Genomic DNA, 16,025 nt, shown 5'->3' with positions numbered 1-16,025 from the left:
AACCTAGTCTACATTAAATCAATGGAACACAAAGCCAACACTACCCTAATTCCATGCAACACAAAACCTACTCTACCCTAAATCCATGCAACACTACTCTACCCTAAATCCATGCAACACAAAACCTACACTACCCTAAATCCATGCAACACAAAACCAACACTACCCTAAATCCATGCAACACAAAGCCATCTCTACCCTAAATCCATGCAACACAAAACCTACTTCACATTAAATCCATGCAACACAAAGCCAACACTACACTATATCCATGCAACACAAAGCCAACTCTACCCTAAGTCTATGCAACACAAAGACTACACTACCCTAAATCCATGCAACACAAAGCCTACACTACCCTAAATCCATGCAACACAAAGCCAACACTACCCTAAATCCATGCAAAGCCAACACTACTCCTAAAACACACAGCCTACCCCCTAAACCCATGCAACACAAAGCCACTACTAAATCCTACAACCAAAGCCAAACCCATGCAAACACAAAGCCAACACTATCCTAAATCCATGCAACACAAAGCCAACTCAACCCTAAACCCATGCAACACAAAGCCAACACTACCCTAAACCCATGCAACACAAAGCCAACTCTACCCTAAACCCATGGGGAAAAAGCCGAACACTACCCTAAACACAAAGTCTACAGTACCCTAAATTAATGTAACTCAAAGCCTACACTACCTAAATACAGGCAATTCAAAACCCAGCTACACTATTTCAAGCCATATCTAGGCTTGTCTCACTCAAGACAATGTTAAGTGCACAAGACTCAAGACCATGTTTAATGAGTGCTAACATTGCTTTGATGTGAGGGCCTTGAAGTTGTCGTGGATTGATTTCGCAACTGACCGAAACATTTGCATGAACATAAATAAGAGCACTCACACTTTACAATTAACTTATAGAATGCAAAGAGCACATTGTGGTTTTGTGAAGAACATTCACAATATCACTTGTGTGAACTTATGTGAGTGACCCGTGAAGGTCTGGGTTAGAATATTGATATTCAGTAACCCATGCTTGTCGTAAAGAGGCTGACTAACGGGATCTGGTGGTCAGGTTGCTGACTTGGTTGACACGTCATCGGTTCCCAATTGCGTAGATCGATACTCATGCTGTTGATCACTGGATTGTCTGGTCCAGACTCGATTATTTACAGACCGCCGCCATATAGCTAGAGTATTGCTGAGTGTGGCGTAAAACTAAACTCACTCACTCACTCCTCTCTCATGCCTAGCAGTAATATGAAAAAATTTCATGGTCCTTTCTTTTATTGTGTAGCATATTTTGTCTAAGAAATTAGTGTGTCAATTCATATTGAACAAATATATCGTTTTGGTAATTAAAAGTAAAAGTGATATGTGGCAAGTAAGTGTGAAGTCCAACATTACGATATGTCGAAGTGATTAATTATTGGCCAGCAAATTGTATGTTGATGTCGGAGACAGACATGGAACAAGTACATTTTTGACTCAGTGATGACTGTACTCAATAAAATATGACTAATATGTTGCAGACTGGTGCACTTCGACTATGTGAAAGGGGAAGACCTGGAGAAGATCGGGATGGGGAAGCCCGCCATCAGACGTCTGCTCGATGCTGTCAAAAGAAAAAAGTCTGTTCGCAAAAAAGGTGGAGGAATCCTTGACAAGGTAGGCGCATCAGTTATCACCTGAAGACTGTTTCAAGGAAATGTATTTAGTTAGTGTCATTAGGTGGGTTTTAGCTGTCATACATTTTGATGGAAGGGTCCTCATATAGAACTTACACCCTATGGGAATTTCATGTTTGAATTGGTCCCAGCAACTGGTGGATCGAGTGATCATGCTAAATGAAAATAATGATAGCATGTCATCGTAACCTGATGGCAAAGATCTCGGGTCACAATATCAGTCTGGATTGTACAGATTGTCTTGAAGATGCTGGATTGTCTGATCCGGACATACCTATTTCCAGGTTGCTGAATGGCCAGAATATTGGTATTATTTCTATGGAATTGGATTGCTTTTGCAGAGGGCAACTCCCAGTGTCCCAGTTTTAAATAAATCAGTGTATCACCGAAGTCGCTGTGTGGTGTGTGTACTGGCACAGTGCTTCAGCCAGGCAAGCGCCATTGCGCCATTCACACTCAAAAATATGCAATGGCACTTTTTTTTCAATGCTAGAGAGCCCATTGGCGCAACATTTAATATAATCCACAGGTCTTCTATACCATGGTTACCATGAATGGCAAAAGTCTCAACTGCATTGGCACACATTTTAGTAGTTAAGGTGCCAATTGGCAACACTCAAAAAAATTCTGGCTGAAGCACTGACTGGCATTGTTCTTCTCGTGTTTCAGATATTACCGAGTGGGAAGACCAATGAGAAGGCATCCATGAAGAAACAGAGCCCTGGCTCCAAGGCTACAGAACAGGCACTAACTTGCCTCATAGACCAGAAAAGTCTTAACATGTATGAAAAACTGGGCAATGGGTCATTCGGTGTGGTTAGGAGAGGGGACTGGATGACCCCTGCCGGGTCAAAGGTAAACTTGAAAAACAAAGTATACACCATACATTTTTTTAAAATGTAGGATAACAAGTGTGTTGCTTCTAAACCTCAAGCAGCAACTTCTGGTTAATGATGTAAGGGAGACAACTCTATCAAGATGGTGTTGGTTCTGTTTGGTTTTCACATGTATGATTTTAAAACCTACAAGTCTATTGTATGATTAGATTTTGCTAGATTTACAATATGAATTGTGACGTTCAGACTGGTTATGATTAGAAATGCTAATTTTTCATATTTGATTATTATTTTCAGAAAAGTGTTGCGGTGAAAATTTTGAAGAATGATGCCCTTGCACAACCAGGAGCTTTTGAAGACTTTGTGAAGGAAGTGAACGCCATGCACACCCTCAACCATCCCAATCTGATCAAACTGTACGGAGTTGTCCTGTCTGCACCTCTCATGATGGTAAGTTAGAAGCGCATCCCAACCTGTCTGACCATGACAGAAAAAGGCTTTTGATCCACCCTTAAGTCCATTCAACACATCAGGGTTTGGGCCTAGGGCGAATGATTGTTTCGGAGTGATGTGATCATCACTGCAGAGCGTTATGAGTCCCCAGACACGGAGGCAGGAGTCCTGCCATCGCGGTTTATTAATCAGCCAGGCAGTAGTCGCGCACAGAGTCTCGAGAAAAATGAGACATATTTCTGGAGACCCTACCTGACTTATGATTCATATATTTAATCTATCACATTTCACAATGTCTGAAAACACTTATTAAATTTCAATTTATCATATATTATCAGCAGAATTAAAATTATAAACTATTTCTGCAATGTTGTGAAAACAACGATTCTACGGACACAGGCGGACCTTGACGAAGCGGGTCCACAATAACATTGTCAAAGAGCGAAGTAACCATGTTTGAGGAATTCATTAAATAAATTGACCAGATGCCGTCTATAAACAACATTCATAAAAGTTGTCAAACTGTACTTCCGGATAACTTCGAACATATAAAATAACTATTTCCATCTATTCACAGTTCAAGACTTACGTCACAAGTGACAACTATATATATCAGTGAGCGAACGCAAGCCTCATTACAGTCCAGTTAACCTGAACATTCCTTGATTAGACTGCCTTTCTTCAAGATTTGTGCGACTTCATGTAATGTAAGTCAAGTCACTGCCTAAGTGTAAACCTACTAAACTGTTTGGAGAACATCTCCAACCTGGGGATATGAATATAGTGCTCTCACAAGTGTAGGGTTTATGAACTACGCCAGACATACTTGGACCTCAATCTTCACACTTTCGGACACAATGTTTAATAGCGAAAATATATACATGAAGCATTTTGGTCTGAGGTCATCACCTAGCACTATACGTCCAATAAGTTCCATAATTTGGGAGATATCACCACCGAGGGACATTATAGGTGACAACAGCTGACATTTCGAGAAAATAAGTCAATCCTAACAGATTTTTACTTGCTTAATAAATGTTCAGAATAAGCAGTTATTTTACCCAAAACATCATACAATTTGTCTAAATCTAAAAGTTTTGTTTTCATTTAAAGGTAATATGGTTACATGATAAATGCATCAGCTAACAATCTCTACAGGTATCCATTGCCGTATATATAGGATTGGCTGCCTTAGGTCATTATATGGGTCTGATTTTGACCAATCACGCTTAAATATGGTTGTATAACATATATTAGCTAACAAAACTCTACAGGTTTAGACTGTCATATATGAAAAGCGTCATTAAAACCAATCTTTATCAATAAAATCGCTTCTTACAACTGTGAAAATACTCTTAACAAAACTTCGTGAGGTTTTGCTATTATAAGGGTACAGTGATATTGTATTGATGTTCAGAGCTTTTCGAGCTATTATATATGTGCTTAGAAGTTCATTATATCTTCTATATATACTGTATATGTAGCTTAAGTTAATTATATCGACATCAAAGCGATTAAGCTAACAAACTCTACCTCGCATATTATTCATATAAAGCCAACAAACTTAATTTAACAATCAGTCTTGAGAAGGCCTTAATTTAACAACCAGTCTTGAGAAGGCCTTAATTTAACAACCAGTCTTGAGAAGGCCTTAATTTAACAGCCAGCCTTGAGAAGGCCATATCTAACAGCTAACTTTGAAAAGGCCTCAATGTAACAGCCAGTCTTGAAAAGCATTTAATATGGCAGCCCAGCCTTTGTAAGGCCTTAAATGAAAGTCTGCCTAAAAGAGTCGGTAAACCTCAATAAAGTGCCATAAAAATACTATTGATTTTGGCATCCAACTCTTTAGTTAAATATCTATCATTCATGTAAATATATTTCACAATTTTCTTAGTTTTTAGACTTCCTTTTTGCCAAACCTGATCCATTCCAGCTCTGAGTAAAGTTTTCCTTCCTCAGATAACAGAGCTAGCTCCCCTTGGTGCCATGCTGGACAGACTGCGTGCGCTGCAGGAGAAGATACTGATCTCAACCCTGGTGGAGTATGCAATACAGATATCTACTGGCATGAGCTACCTCGAGTCCAAACGCTTCATACATCGAGACCTGGCCTGCAGGAATGTCCTGTTGTCTACACCAGACAAGGTGATGATGATGTAATGACAAGGGCAGATAATAACTTGTCTTCTTCATAATTGACGTAACACACATTTACATCATTGGTATTGTCCGATTAATGAAGGTTATTATTAACGACTGTAATTTATCTACGCATGAGCGACGGGAACGAAAAGTTCTGTGTTTTAACAAGGAATGTAAGTAATGCTGTTACTCTTTATATTGGTTAAATAGACGTAAATTAAATAGCCTAAGATCTGATTTAATGCCTTATTGCCATCCTTTCAAGTTTCTATAATAATCTCTGCCAAATCGTGATTGAATATTCAGACAGTTGACAGAAGCACTGCATTCCTTACATTTCCGGGTACTCGATTCCGATTTGGGTAAGCACATGCGGGTAAAGAGTAACAGCATTCCATTTTTTCCTACCAGTCCCAGCCCAAATATGATGCCAACTTTTGTTATGTAAACTGCCACGAATCTCTGTGAACAGTGTAGCAGGGGAGACAACTCTTTCTTTATGCCACATATAGGCTTGTTGGCTCGAATATACCTTATTTCTGGCCCAAGTTGCCCTTACCACCATTCACCAATGACACTGTTGCTTTGAATTTTGCCATTACCTTACTTTTACTGTCACGTGACTAAATCGTTAAAAGGTACTGATTGTTTGGCTTGATGTCATGATACATTCTTGCTTTCAGGTAAAGATTGGTGACTTTGGGTTGATGCGAGCTCTGCCCAGTCAGGAGGACCACTACGTGATGTCTGAACACAAGAAGGTGCCGTTTGCATGGTGAGAAGATGTTGACAGTTTCACCAAATGACCTTGACCCTGATGGCCTATTTTCCATTGGGTTATGAGGCAGACCAACAAAATACTTATGAAATTATCACAAACGAAAAATAATTGTTGTGCTTTTTTCATTAGCGTTTTTGAGGGGAACGGGAAATAGACACCTCTATCCAGTTATGTCTGTTTTCATTAATGATATAAACACTGTAAATATCTAATTGATCTGGTACATATTTGTTTCAGGTGTGCGCCAGAGAGTCTCAAGTCGCGTCAGTTTTCCCATGCAAGTGACACGTGGATGTTTGGGGTGACGTTGTGGGAGATGTTCACATATGGTCAGGAACCATGGCTGGGGTACAATGGCTCACAGGTAAAAACTTGATCTGTCGATTTGTGAATTAGTTTTGATACTGACAATGGTTCATTTTCACAAACATTGGTTGGCTTTTATCCAAATTGTTTTCACCCACTCACTCACTCACCAACCCACCAATCACTCACCCACTCAATCACCCACCCACCCACTCACTCAGATACTGGTGAGAATTGGTCTTCAGCAACCCATACTTTCGAATATCAAATAACGGATCGGACTTGCTGATTTGGTGGACACACTTATTTACAGACAGCTGGCATGTATCTAAACAATCGCTGAGTGTGGCGTTAAACAACAAGAATACAAATAAACACTCACTCACTCTTGGAACTCACTAGATCAATTATTCAGTCACTCACTTGATCACTCTTTCAATCTCTCTCTCAGTCTGTCGTGTACTCTTTCCAGATTCTTCAGAAGATTGATGTTGAAGCAGAGCGTCTGAGCAAACCCAAGTGTTGCCCAACCGACATCTACCAGCTCATGTTGCAGTGCTGGGCACATAAGTCTCATGATAGACCAACATTTGTGGCACTGAAGGACTTCCTGTGTGAGGTAAGGGATGACGTTGTTTATGCTTATACCATCTCAATCCCATCAGGCCTGATCCTAGTTCTTGCTGAACATCTGACGACATCTCCTGAGGTCAACAAGCAATAACTGTTCAATCAGCATGCTGCTTACCAGATCAGGAAAGATACTGTCAGAAGGTGTTTTCTAATTGTACAACCACAAGAAGGTTCACACGGATTTATTCAGAGAGCAACAACTTCAAAATGTTCGAAGGAATCTGTCATTATCAGAGTATATCTCCAGCTTCAATGTGATTTATAAACATTTGAATATTTGAATAATTCCCCCATGGCCATTCTTGGTTAGCATAAGGACTGCCTCCGTGGTGTAGTGGTTAGAGCGTCCGCCCGGATAGCAGAAGGTTGCGGGTTTGATCCCCGACCGCATCATACCAAAAGACGTTAAAATATGGTACTTGTTGGGCCCTGCCTGGCTCTCGGCATTAATGGGTACAACAAGGACTGGTCGGCTTGGAGTCAGTATAATGTGTCTGAGTGGGGTATTCATGCTTCACTGCGGCATGGTATCTCAGTGGGCTAGCACTATAAAACCAGCTTCAATCTGGGCTAGTACAAGCAGCAACACATACACATACACATGCATGCACGTCATCATATGAGCGAAATATTCTCCAGTGCGACGTTAAACCCAATTTCACCTCACCTCGCCTTGGTTAGCATTAGATCCACCAGAAATCAGCAATCAATGCAATGGTATGAATGGTGCTCATTATATCAATCATGTGTTTTGTTGGAGATGTTGTATGATTGTTGATGTATTTTGCTTGCAGGTGCGCACCAATGATATGAGAGCCACTCAGAAGTTCCAGGAGAAGGATAAGCTGGAGGTTGACGAGGGGGATCTTATCACGATCATTGACGGAAAGTGAGTATGCTGTCTTTACTTTCCAATGGGGGACCCATGAAGATCCTGTTTAGAATTGGTCTTCTGCAACTTCTGTAAGAGGCGACTAACTAGATCGCGTGGTCAGGCTCTCTGACTTGGTTGTCACATTTCATCGTACCTCAATGCTCATGATATTGATCACACGCTTGTCCAGTTCGGACTTGATTATTTACAGACCGCCACCATATAGCTGGAATATTGTGGAGTGTGGCGTTTTCTCAAAATATATTATAGATAGGGACACCAAATTTGGTATGTGTTTTCAGGACATGAATGTCATAGTGGAGTTTAAAAACAGGAACCAAACAGGAACAGAACACTGTGGCAGGGGACATTGATGACCATGTCTTGTTAAAAATGGATTTTAAGCATTTAGGTTCTTGACAATTTTACTTGAAACTTACATTTATGACACAGATCCCTTGCTGAATCTGAAACACTGTTTATCACTGATGGAGGGCAGGAAGGTGCTGTAGGTGCAGCTGTGTTGAATTACACCCCAAAGGCATGATGATCAGGTGTTTGCTGCATCTAATCCCATATTAGCAGTTTCATGTCCTAGGTCTGCCTGCACTAGATCCATGCCAGGTGATCATTGTCATTTAGTAGTGAACGTTTTCCGACCTCCATCTCTTGAAACTTCGTTCCAACATGCAGTTGATGTACCAGAATATACATGTACTGGTAACTGAAATAGTATTACAGAGCCTGTTTGTGGTTGAGAGAGCATGATGTCCTTTGTTTGCTTGGTGATTAACATGTCAGTCACAGATATTCCAGATATTTTCCTGGGCATGTAGTTAAGTCTGGAGAAACTAGTGGTGGACATTATGAGCAAAGTCACCCACTATCTGCTTCCGATGACATAGTATAAACCAGGACTGTTGCTCTGTTTATAGCTGTCTGCCTTTATATATCTGCCAAGAGTGGATGGTCCATCTACAAACCCTGTCTGTGTCATACCAAAAGACTGATGGTAGTCATTAATGGGGTAAAACAATGACTGATCGCCCAGGAGTCAATATAATGTGTCTATGAGTTGGGTAACCATCTTCAACTGCATCATATCTCAGTGCACACAACTTCATGGATGTACATTGAACTAAAAGTGGAACTGTCCCAAACACAACACTGTTAAACCCCATTTCACCTCACTTCCAAGGTTCTGTTTGTTCCCATTAGCAATATAATGTGGTAGCATTCCTACATACTAGAGGATGGCACAGTCCAGATAACTGAGCTTCTGCAAATAGCTGCTCTTTGTTGAATCCCTTAGTTATCGCAGGTTGTGAAAATCAAGGGTTCAATCTTAATTTGTCAGAACCATAGTTAAATCTAGTTAAATCCTGTCTAGTTTTGTATTCTCAGTTTTTAATATTCCATATAACATTTTAGCAGAGACCATATAATAGAGGGACGGCCCTCTCCAACAGTTTATCACTAACCATCAGCGTTACGGCCTGGCATGTAACTGATACACATCGACAACCTGCTGCTAACTTCCCTCTACCGGTACACATGCGCAACAAATGCGCAGACATTCACAAATGAGCACTCTGGTAACCACGTAAACAATATTGCGTAATATCCGGGCCTAGAGTTAATTCCCTTAGCGGGATTTCACCGGCTGCGTTTGACAGTTAAGCATTACATGGACAGCTCCATTAAACTGATTACAATAATCTTAATTTTTATCTTATCTCTCATTTGCACATGTCAACTGACAACATCGCAGAACATGTATCATTATACGCGAAATGCGTGTCGTCATAAGCCTGGAATGTTTGTTTCAACATTCGGCATGGCCATGGGCGACTTAATTCATTCACTGGGATGATTCGACTTGGACCTCGATACTTACTTGGAATTCACAGACTTCGACAGGACAGAGAATATAAACCAAAATACAAAATCAAACTCACCCAGTCAGGTAAAGGCAGTTTTAACATTACAGTTGCCAATATCCCGATGCTGCGCTAAAGCATATCATCACATGGCTAATCTCAAGATTTACTTGCAAGTATTCGTTGGCACAAAGCGAGGGTGTGGTCAAGCAGTCGATGAAAGTAAAAATTCCAGCGAATTTATAAAGAATGTGCAGATTTGCAGCGTTAGCCAATCAGAGGACTTGCCGACCACACCCTTTGTGTGCGGACATATCGTCATCCATTGTGTCAAGATCGTTTAGTTGAGAGTCAAAATTGGTTTTCAATCGACTTGCAGAAATAACAATAAAGAATTGGTAGGTGTCATGAATGTTGCTCGATAGGCCAATCATCCATGATTATGTTTACATAAAGTTTTAATCGATTGCATGCGATGGTATGGCGTAGCGTCGACGCAGCATGAGTCGGTGCGGTGCACCCTAGAAGTGTCGGCCTTGTCATTATGTATTGTACTGTGAAGCATTTTAAGTGAGGTGTCTTCTCAAAAACAATATCATTAAAATCATGAATCCTCGGAAGAACTACGAGGGCCTGTGACTGACTGGTGTTTATTGTAAAGTTTATAGTCCCAGCGAAACCACGATTTCACATTTTCCAAGAGTGTTAATGTTTTCATAATGCCAGTTTGGGGCTAGCAGTGATTATGCTTTGGGCCGTTTGGAGACACTTGTTGTTTTTTTTCAAAGGGAAGCCACTAAATACTAAAGTCACTTGCCTCCGAGCCCATGAAATATATGTGTTAAATGGGCTGTACTACATTACCCTGTCAATTAAAAAATATCAGCAAAGTGTCAACTTTAACTTGGCAGGAAAATGCAACAAAAAACATTAAAACACAACATCACACGTTCTTATATGTACAATGTATTTATTGTAGAATAGGACCATAGATCTATATGTACAATCATGTATTACTAAATTCAACCGTATAGATATTCTTTCATTAAAAACACAGTAAATGTGAATTTCAACTGTTGCAAATAAACTCTAAACTGAATTTGAAATTAAAATTATGCAATAGTTGGTTGCCAATGGTCTTTCAAACAAGGTATATCTACTTAATCAAGATGGGAATATTGTACTTAATAGTAGGCTCTTTGAGTTGCCCTTCCGATGAAAACTTTCTTTTTCCTGGGCATCTACAAAACAAATGATAATTTTATGATATAAATATAATGTTGAATAATGAGTTCATTTTTCATTTTTGTTGTTGCATAAGACAGGTTGTAGGTACTGTCTAAGCCCAGGTAAACTCATAATCAAACTTCATTAGGAAGAATAATGATAACAGAAAAATATATTAATTGTAGTCATGATAAAATAAGGGAAAATGATAACTTATAAACTTCTTGCAACACAACCTGCATAGTTATGTAGTCCATTTAGGACTGATTGTGAATGTAAAACATAAAATCATACAAATCTGAACACAATCTTAATATCACTTCATTAACAGATATTTTAGATATCCATGAAGTGAACTGTACATTCGACTAGTTCATCTACATGCTGAAACAGCTCCTTTTTTAATGTTAAATATTGCTGGTATCGCAGGATGCCATCAGCAAATTCATCTACATTGTTGTCTGGATGATACTGGTGAATTGTGTCAAATAAACCCAAAGAATTCATCAGCCGAACAACCATCAGAATCTGTCGCTTCTTCCAGGCATGGGGTATCTTTGGGTTCATCGGTGAGGTCAATGAAGAATGACTTCCATGCTTTGTCCCACAGTGCATCTCTTGAACTGAAAATGGAGTTACACAATATTAATATTAAAAAAATAAATTTGAAGTGTTCTAAATAGTTGTTAAAATTATGCAATAGTTGGTTGCCAATGCTCTTTCAAACAAGGTCTAGTTACTTATTCAAGATGGGAATATTGTATTTAATAATTTACACTATACCGCTGCTTTTACATAAGAAAAGAAACAATATTAATATTTGATTATACAATTGCTTTGATATTTTAAACTTATTTCTGCAGGTACCAGATATACAAGTACCAATAACTACAAAATATCAACACAAAATTACTCATTTTTTTTTTCAAAGACATCATTTGTGAATTTCTTACTTCTATTATTACTTACCTGCAATCGTCGAGAACAGTTGATTGAACTGATGAATAAGAATGTCAGAGAGAGAGGAAGAACTGACACCTTGTTGTCTCGGACCCCACTTGAGTAGCCCTTCCGGCGACTGCCGATGAAAACTTTCTTTTCCTGGGCATCTGCCAAACAAATGATAATTTATTATATAAATAGTGTAATGATATAAATATAATGTTGATTCATTGTTGCATAAAGTCAGGCTGCTGGTACTGTATAATAATATAATAATATATGGCAATATAACTTCAGTAGGAAGAATAATGATAACAGAAAAATATATGAATTGTTACATGATAAATAAGGACCTTTTCAACAAATATAATCATCAAAATGAACAATAATGGAAATATGTACTTTTTCAAGCGATTAGGTGAATGAGACTTTTTTAGAATGATTTAAATATATATTCCGTTATATTAATGAGCGAAGAAATGAATGTTATGTCGTCTGCTACATGATAATTGAAATGTTCAGTATCTGACGTAAATATGGGTTTCGTAAAAAATCATAAAAAATAAAATACCGATCGTAGCCATATAAAAAGTGTACTTACGCAAAGAGGAAATCGCCGTGAATGTTCACATGTTTATTTTAAACATGCTAGTAATAAGCTGTTCTTGTGGCGTCGTCGAAAATCAAGTGTTGTGGAGTAAAATATTTGGGAAAACATCATATTTCATCGCATTACACGAGGCCAAAATAAGGAATGGCCTTGAGCATACAGACTTATAAATGCCCTATACAAATCTTCATCTTATTTTCTTTCATTACACCCGGTAACTAGGATTTGCATTGAGAATTAGTATCCGTTATTGAAAATCAAAATCGGGACTTTGCCGATTTTACACCTCCGCCATTGTTCTCACAGAGCAGCGAGCACACATGACAGTTTTCATTAAATACAAAGACAAATATATGCTTTAGCACCCTAATACACCTCTAATGCACTGTTGCAAATGTAAGTATAGGCATGAGAATACATGAAAAAAATCAGATCTTACCTTTGCAATGAAAATACGCGAAATCGATGACTGAAGTCAACACTGCGTTTTAAGCCAGCTTCGAATGGATAGGCTGCGCAGTATAAGCCGTAGCGCTGATGGTTTTGCGCACTGGCTAGAGGGCCGTCCCTCTATTATATGGTCTCTGATTTTAGCATACTGAAAATGGTACAAAGGGCCAAGTTCAGACTCGTTGACTCAAAAGGTTCAGGCACAGCTGTTTCTAAATCAAAAATAGCTGAAAACTGTACAAAGGATGCTAATTTATAGCTATAGCTGTATACAGCTAGCGACACTGAAATAGGCAGTCCTCTTTATCTTGTGTGGAATGTGTAAAAACCCATCCTTATCAAAACTGTTTCATCACCATTCTGTTATAAATACATCCGTGAAGGTCCGTGTTAGAATATTGATCTTCAGTAACCCATGCTTGTCGTAAGAGGCGACTAACGGGATCGGGTGGTCAGGCTTGCTGGCTTGGTTGACACATGTCATCGGTTCTCAATTGTGGAGATCGATGCTCATGCTGTTGATCACTGGATTGTCTGATCCAGACACGATTATTTACAGACCACCGCCATATAGCTGGAATATTGCTGACTGCGACATAAAACTAAACTCACTCACTCACTGTTATAAATACCCAAGACTTTTTGCCATAGTCCTGAGCCTAGATTTTCGAAGCTCTCTTAGCGCTAAGATAGTCGTAGGCACTTACGACTATGTTAGCGCTAAGAGAGCTTCGAAAATCTAGGCCCTGTACCAGAAGCAATGTCACCATCTCCATCCTAACTGTTCTAACCTATGCAGAATTTCCCATGCTCATAAGAGTAAACTGGTGGTTATGTTTAGTATTGTGCCTTCCAATCTGGCTCAAACAAGTTGATAGTAACCAGCAAGTCACAGGTGTTAATCAGAGTGGAAATGTGGATGTAATTCTACCCGGATGATTAAGGATGTCTCAGATTATTTGTTACGAACTTTGTCAGTGGAATTAACATTATATGCAGAATTAGATTGATTTTAGGAATGACAAGTCTTTATGGATGATCAACTTCTTTATTGTACAATAGCAACATTTCGGTATGGATACTTATGCCGTTTTGAAGCTTGAGGTGGTGACTGGATATAGCAGGATATATATAGGGGACACCCACAAAGACTTGCCATTCCTAGTACTTGATGTGAGGGCCTTGAAGTCATCGTGGATTGATTTCGCAACTGACCGAAATGTTTGCATGAACATAAAAAACAACACTCACCCTTTACAATTAACTTATAGAATGCAAAGAACACATTGTGGTTTTGTGAAGAACATTCAAAATAACACTTGTGTGAACTTATGTGAGTGACCCGTGAAGGTTCGGGTTAGAATGTTGATCTTCAGTAACCCATGCTTGTCGTAAGAGGTGACTAACGGGATCGGGTGGCCAGGCTCGCTGACTTGGTTGACACATGTCATCGGTTCCCAATTGCGCAGATCGATGCCCATGCTGTTGATCACTGGATTGTCTGATCCAGACTTGATTATTTACAGACCACCACCATATAGCTGGAATATTGCTGAGTGCGGCGTAAAACTAAATTCACTCACTCAAACAGTTGATTGATTTTGAAATAGACATTTTCAGATACTGCTACGGGCGGTGTAGTTTTAAGATCACACCAGGTGGGGACCTGGGTTAGAATAAGTCACCATGATTATTTTACTTGTTTCGAAAGGTGAGGCAGTGAGGTAGCCTAGTGGGTAAGGCATTTACCCATCACAGTGAAGACCCATGTTTGATTCCCCACGTAGGTACAATGTAGGTACAGCTAACAGCTGTTATAATCACTACTCACTCTCACTCACTCTATTGGAAGACAACTAACTGAATTGGATGATCAGATTCTGTGATTGGTTGTGTGTTATTGTACTTCAACAGCAAGGATCATTGCTCATAATATTGACCACTGGATCCTCTGGTCCATCCTTGATTATTTACATACAACTGTAGTGTAGCAAAGTTAAAACAAACAAACAATGGCATTTCACTCCATGGGACCTGGGATAAAAGATACCACCTGCACTCTTATGCTTGATTTATAAGTTGACTAAATGCCCTAATACCAGGCTCAAAGTCTCAGCTGCAATGTGTCACCTTACCCGACAGATTAGAATGTTGCTCATACTATCAGCCACCTGTTATACACAGGAATACTAGATACTGCAGCATGTGCAGCAACCAAACAAGTGGCCTCCATTACTTGCCATTGATCTGTTGCAGGCTTCCTGTAAATTAAAAAGTCATTACACATCAATGTCTGTGAAAACATGCATGATGTTCATAAGAGAGAATTGGAGAATTAATCTTAAATCCCCCATAGTAACAACACAGCTGTAAGTCAAAGCACTGGCCTCTTGCATTGACCTACGATATTATGGTGATGTTTATCCGTGTTTGGATATTTCCAATCTCGTCAGTGCTGTAGCGTTGGTTGGATAGACATCTTGGTAATGTTTATTGATTGACGCTAATGTACATTTTAAAATTAGATGTTGGTTGCTGTGTGCTCATTATGGTGATCTAATGCTACCAGTCCGCAGATACACCCACGCATCGTGAATATGTTGTCATACGTCCACCCCAACACACAGGTGAATTGTGTACCTGGTGACCCTTTGTCGACCTTGCCCGATTTCTCGTCACTTGTGATAGTGAGGTACAGATGGGAGATGAAATGTTGCGTAATCAAAAGACTAAGAATAGAGCACATTGTACGAGTATGATTGTACAAATATCTTGATGATGTTACGGAGATTTGCACTTGGGCACCTTTTAGCTGTTGGAGTTATAAACCCATTAGTTTACTTGCAATGTGTATTGCATGTCTTAAAACAACAGTATTTGGGGCTTCTTACTCCTACATCAAGCTGACATGTGATACAACTGAAATACAGTTCACAACTCCTCACTCACTCACTCACTCACTCAACAATGTTGTAAAACTTCAATATTTTAAAATATTTTTTCAGACTTACAAACCTTGTTTGTGTATACTTTATGTAGATATGTAGAACTTAAATAATTTCAAGTAATTGTAAATAAGTCTCTAGTAAAAAGGTACCTATGTAATCAGTAGTACTTTTAAATAAGTAAAATAGGCAACATTTTTCAATGTACACCTTTAATGCCAGTCATTGTCTTGGAGTGTTTGACTGTATAG

General features: G+C 39.2%; 1 protein-coding gene and 1 long non-coding RNA gene across 2 annotated transcripts in view; one reads left to right on the top strand and one right to left on the bottom strand.

Annotated features, from left to right (window-relative positions):
• The window catches only part of LOC124265898 (activated CDC42 kinase 1-like), a 56,229-nt gene that overhangs the window by 16,504 nt on the left and 23,700 nt on the right, over positions 1 to 16,025 (top strand). Inside the window, 8 exon segments of the mRNA XM_046700751.1 lie at positions 1,537 to 1,672; positions 2,362 to 2,547; positions 2,826 to 2,978; positions 4,944 to 5,129; positions 5,810 to 5,901; positions 6,145 to 6,271; positions 6,686 to 6,832; positions 7,641 to 7,735. Of these exon segments, the coding sequence (XP_046556707.1) occupies positions 1,537 to 1,672; positions 2,362 to 2,547; positions 2,826 to 2,978; positions 4,944 to 5,129; positions 5,810 to 5,901; positions 6,145 to 6,271; positions 6,686 to 6,832; positions 7,641 to 7,735 (1,122 nt within the window).
• Positions 10,715 to 11,906, bottom strand: LOC124265870. Its single transcript, XR_006895565.1, has 3 exons — positions 11,797 to 11,906; positions 11,347 to 11,450; positions 10,715 to 10,841 (listed from the first exon to the last, which is right to left on the bottom strand). It is a non-coding gene; the product is annotated as an uncharacterized LOC124265870 (long non-coding RNA).

Source organism: Haliotis rubra, unplaced genomic scaffold, assembly GCF_003918875.1.
Source record: "Haliotis rubra isolate DU_JTF1 unplaced genomic scaffold, ASM391887v1 Scf122, whole genome shotgun sequence".
In the NCBI taxonomy this organism is placed as follows: domain Eukaryota; kingdom Metazoa; phylum Mollusca; class Gastropoda; order Lepetellida; family Haliotidae; genus Haliotis; species Haliotis rubra.
This window is presented reverse-complemented; position numbering and strand designations above follow the sequence as displayed.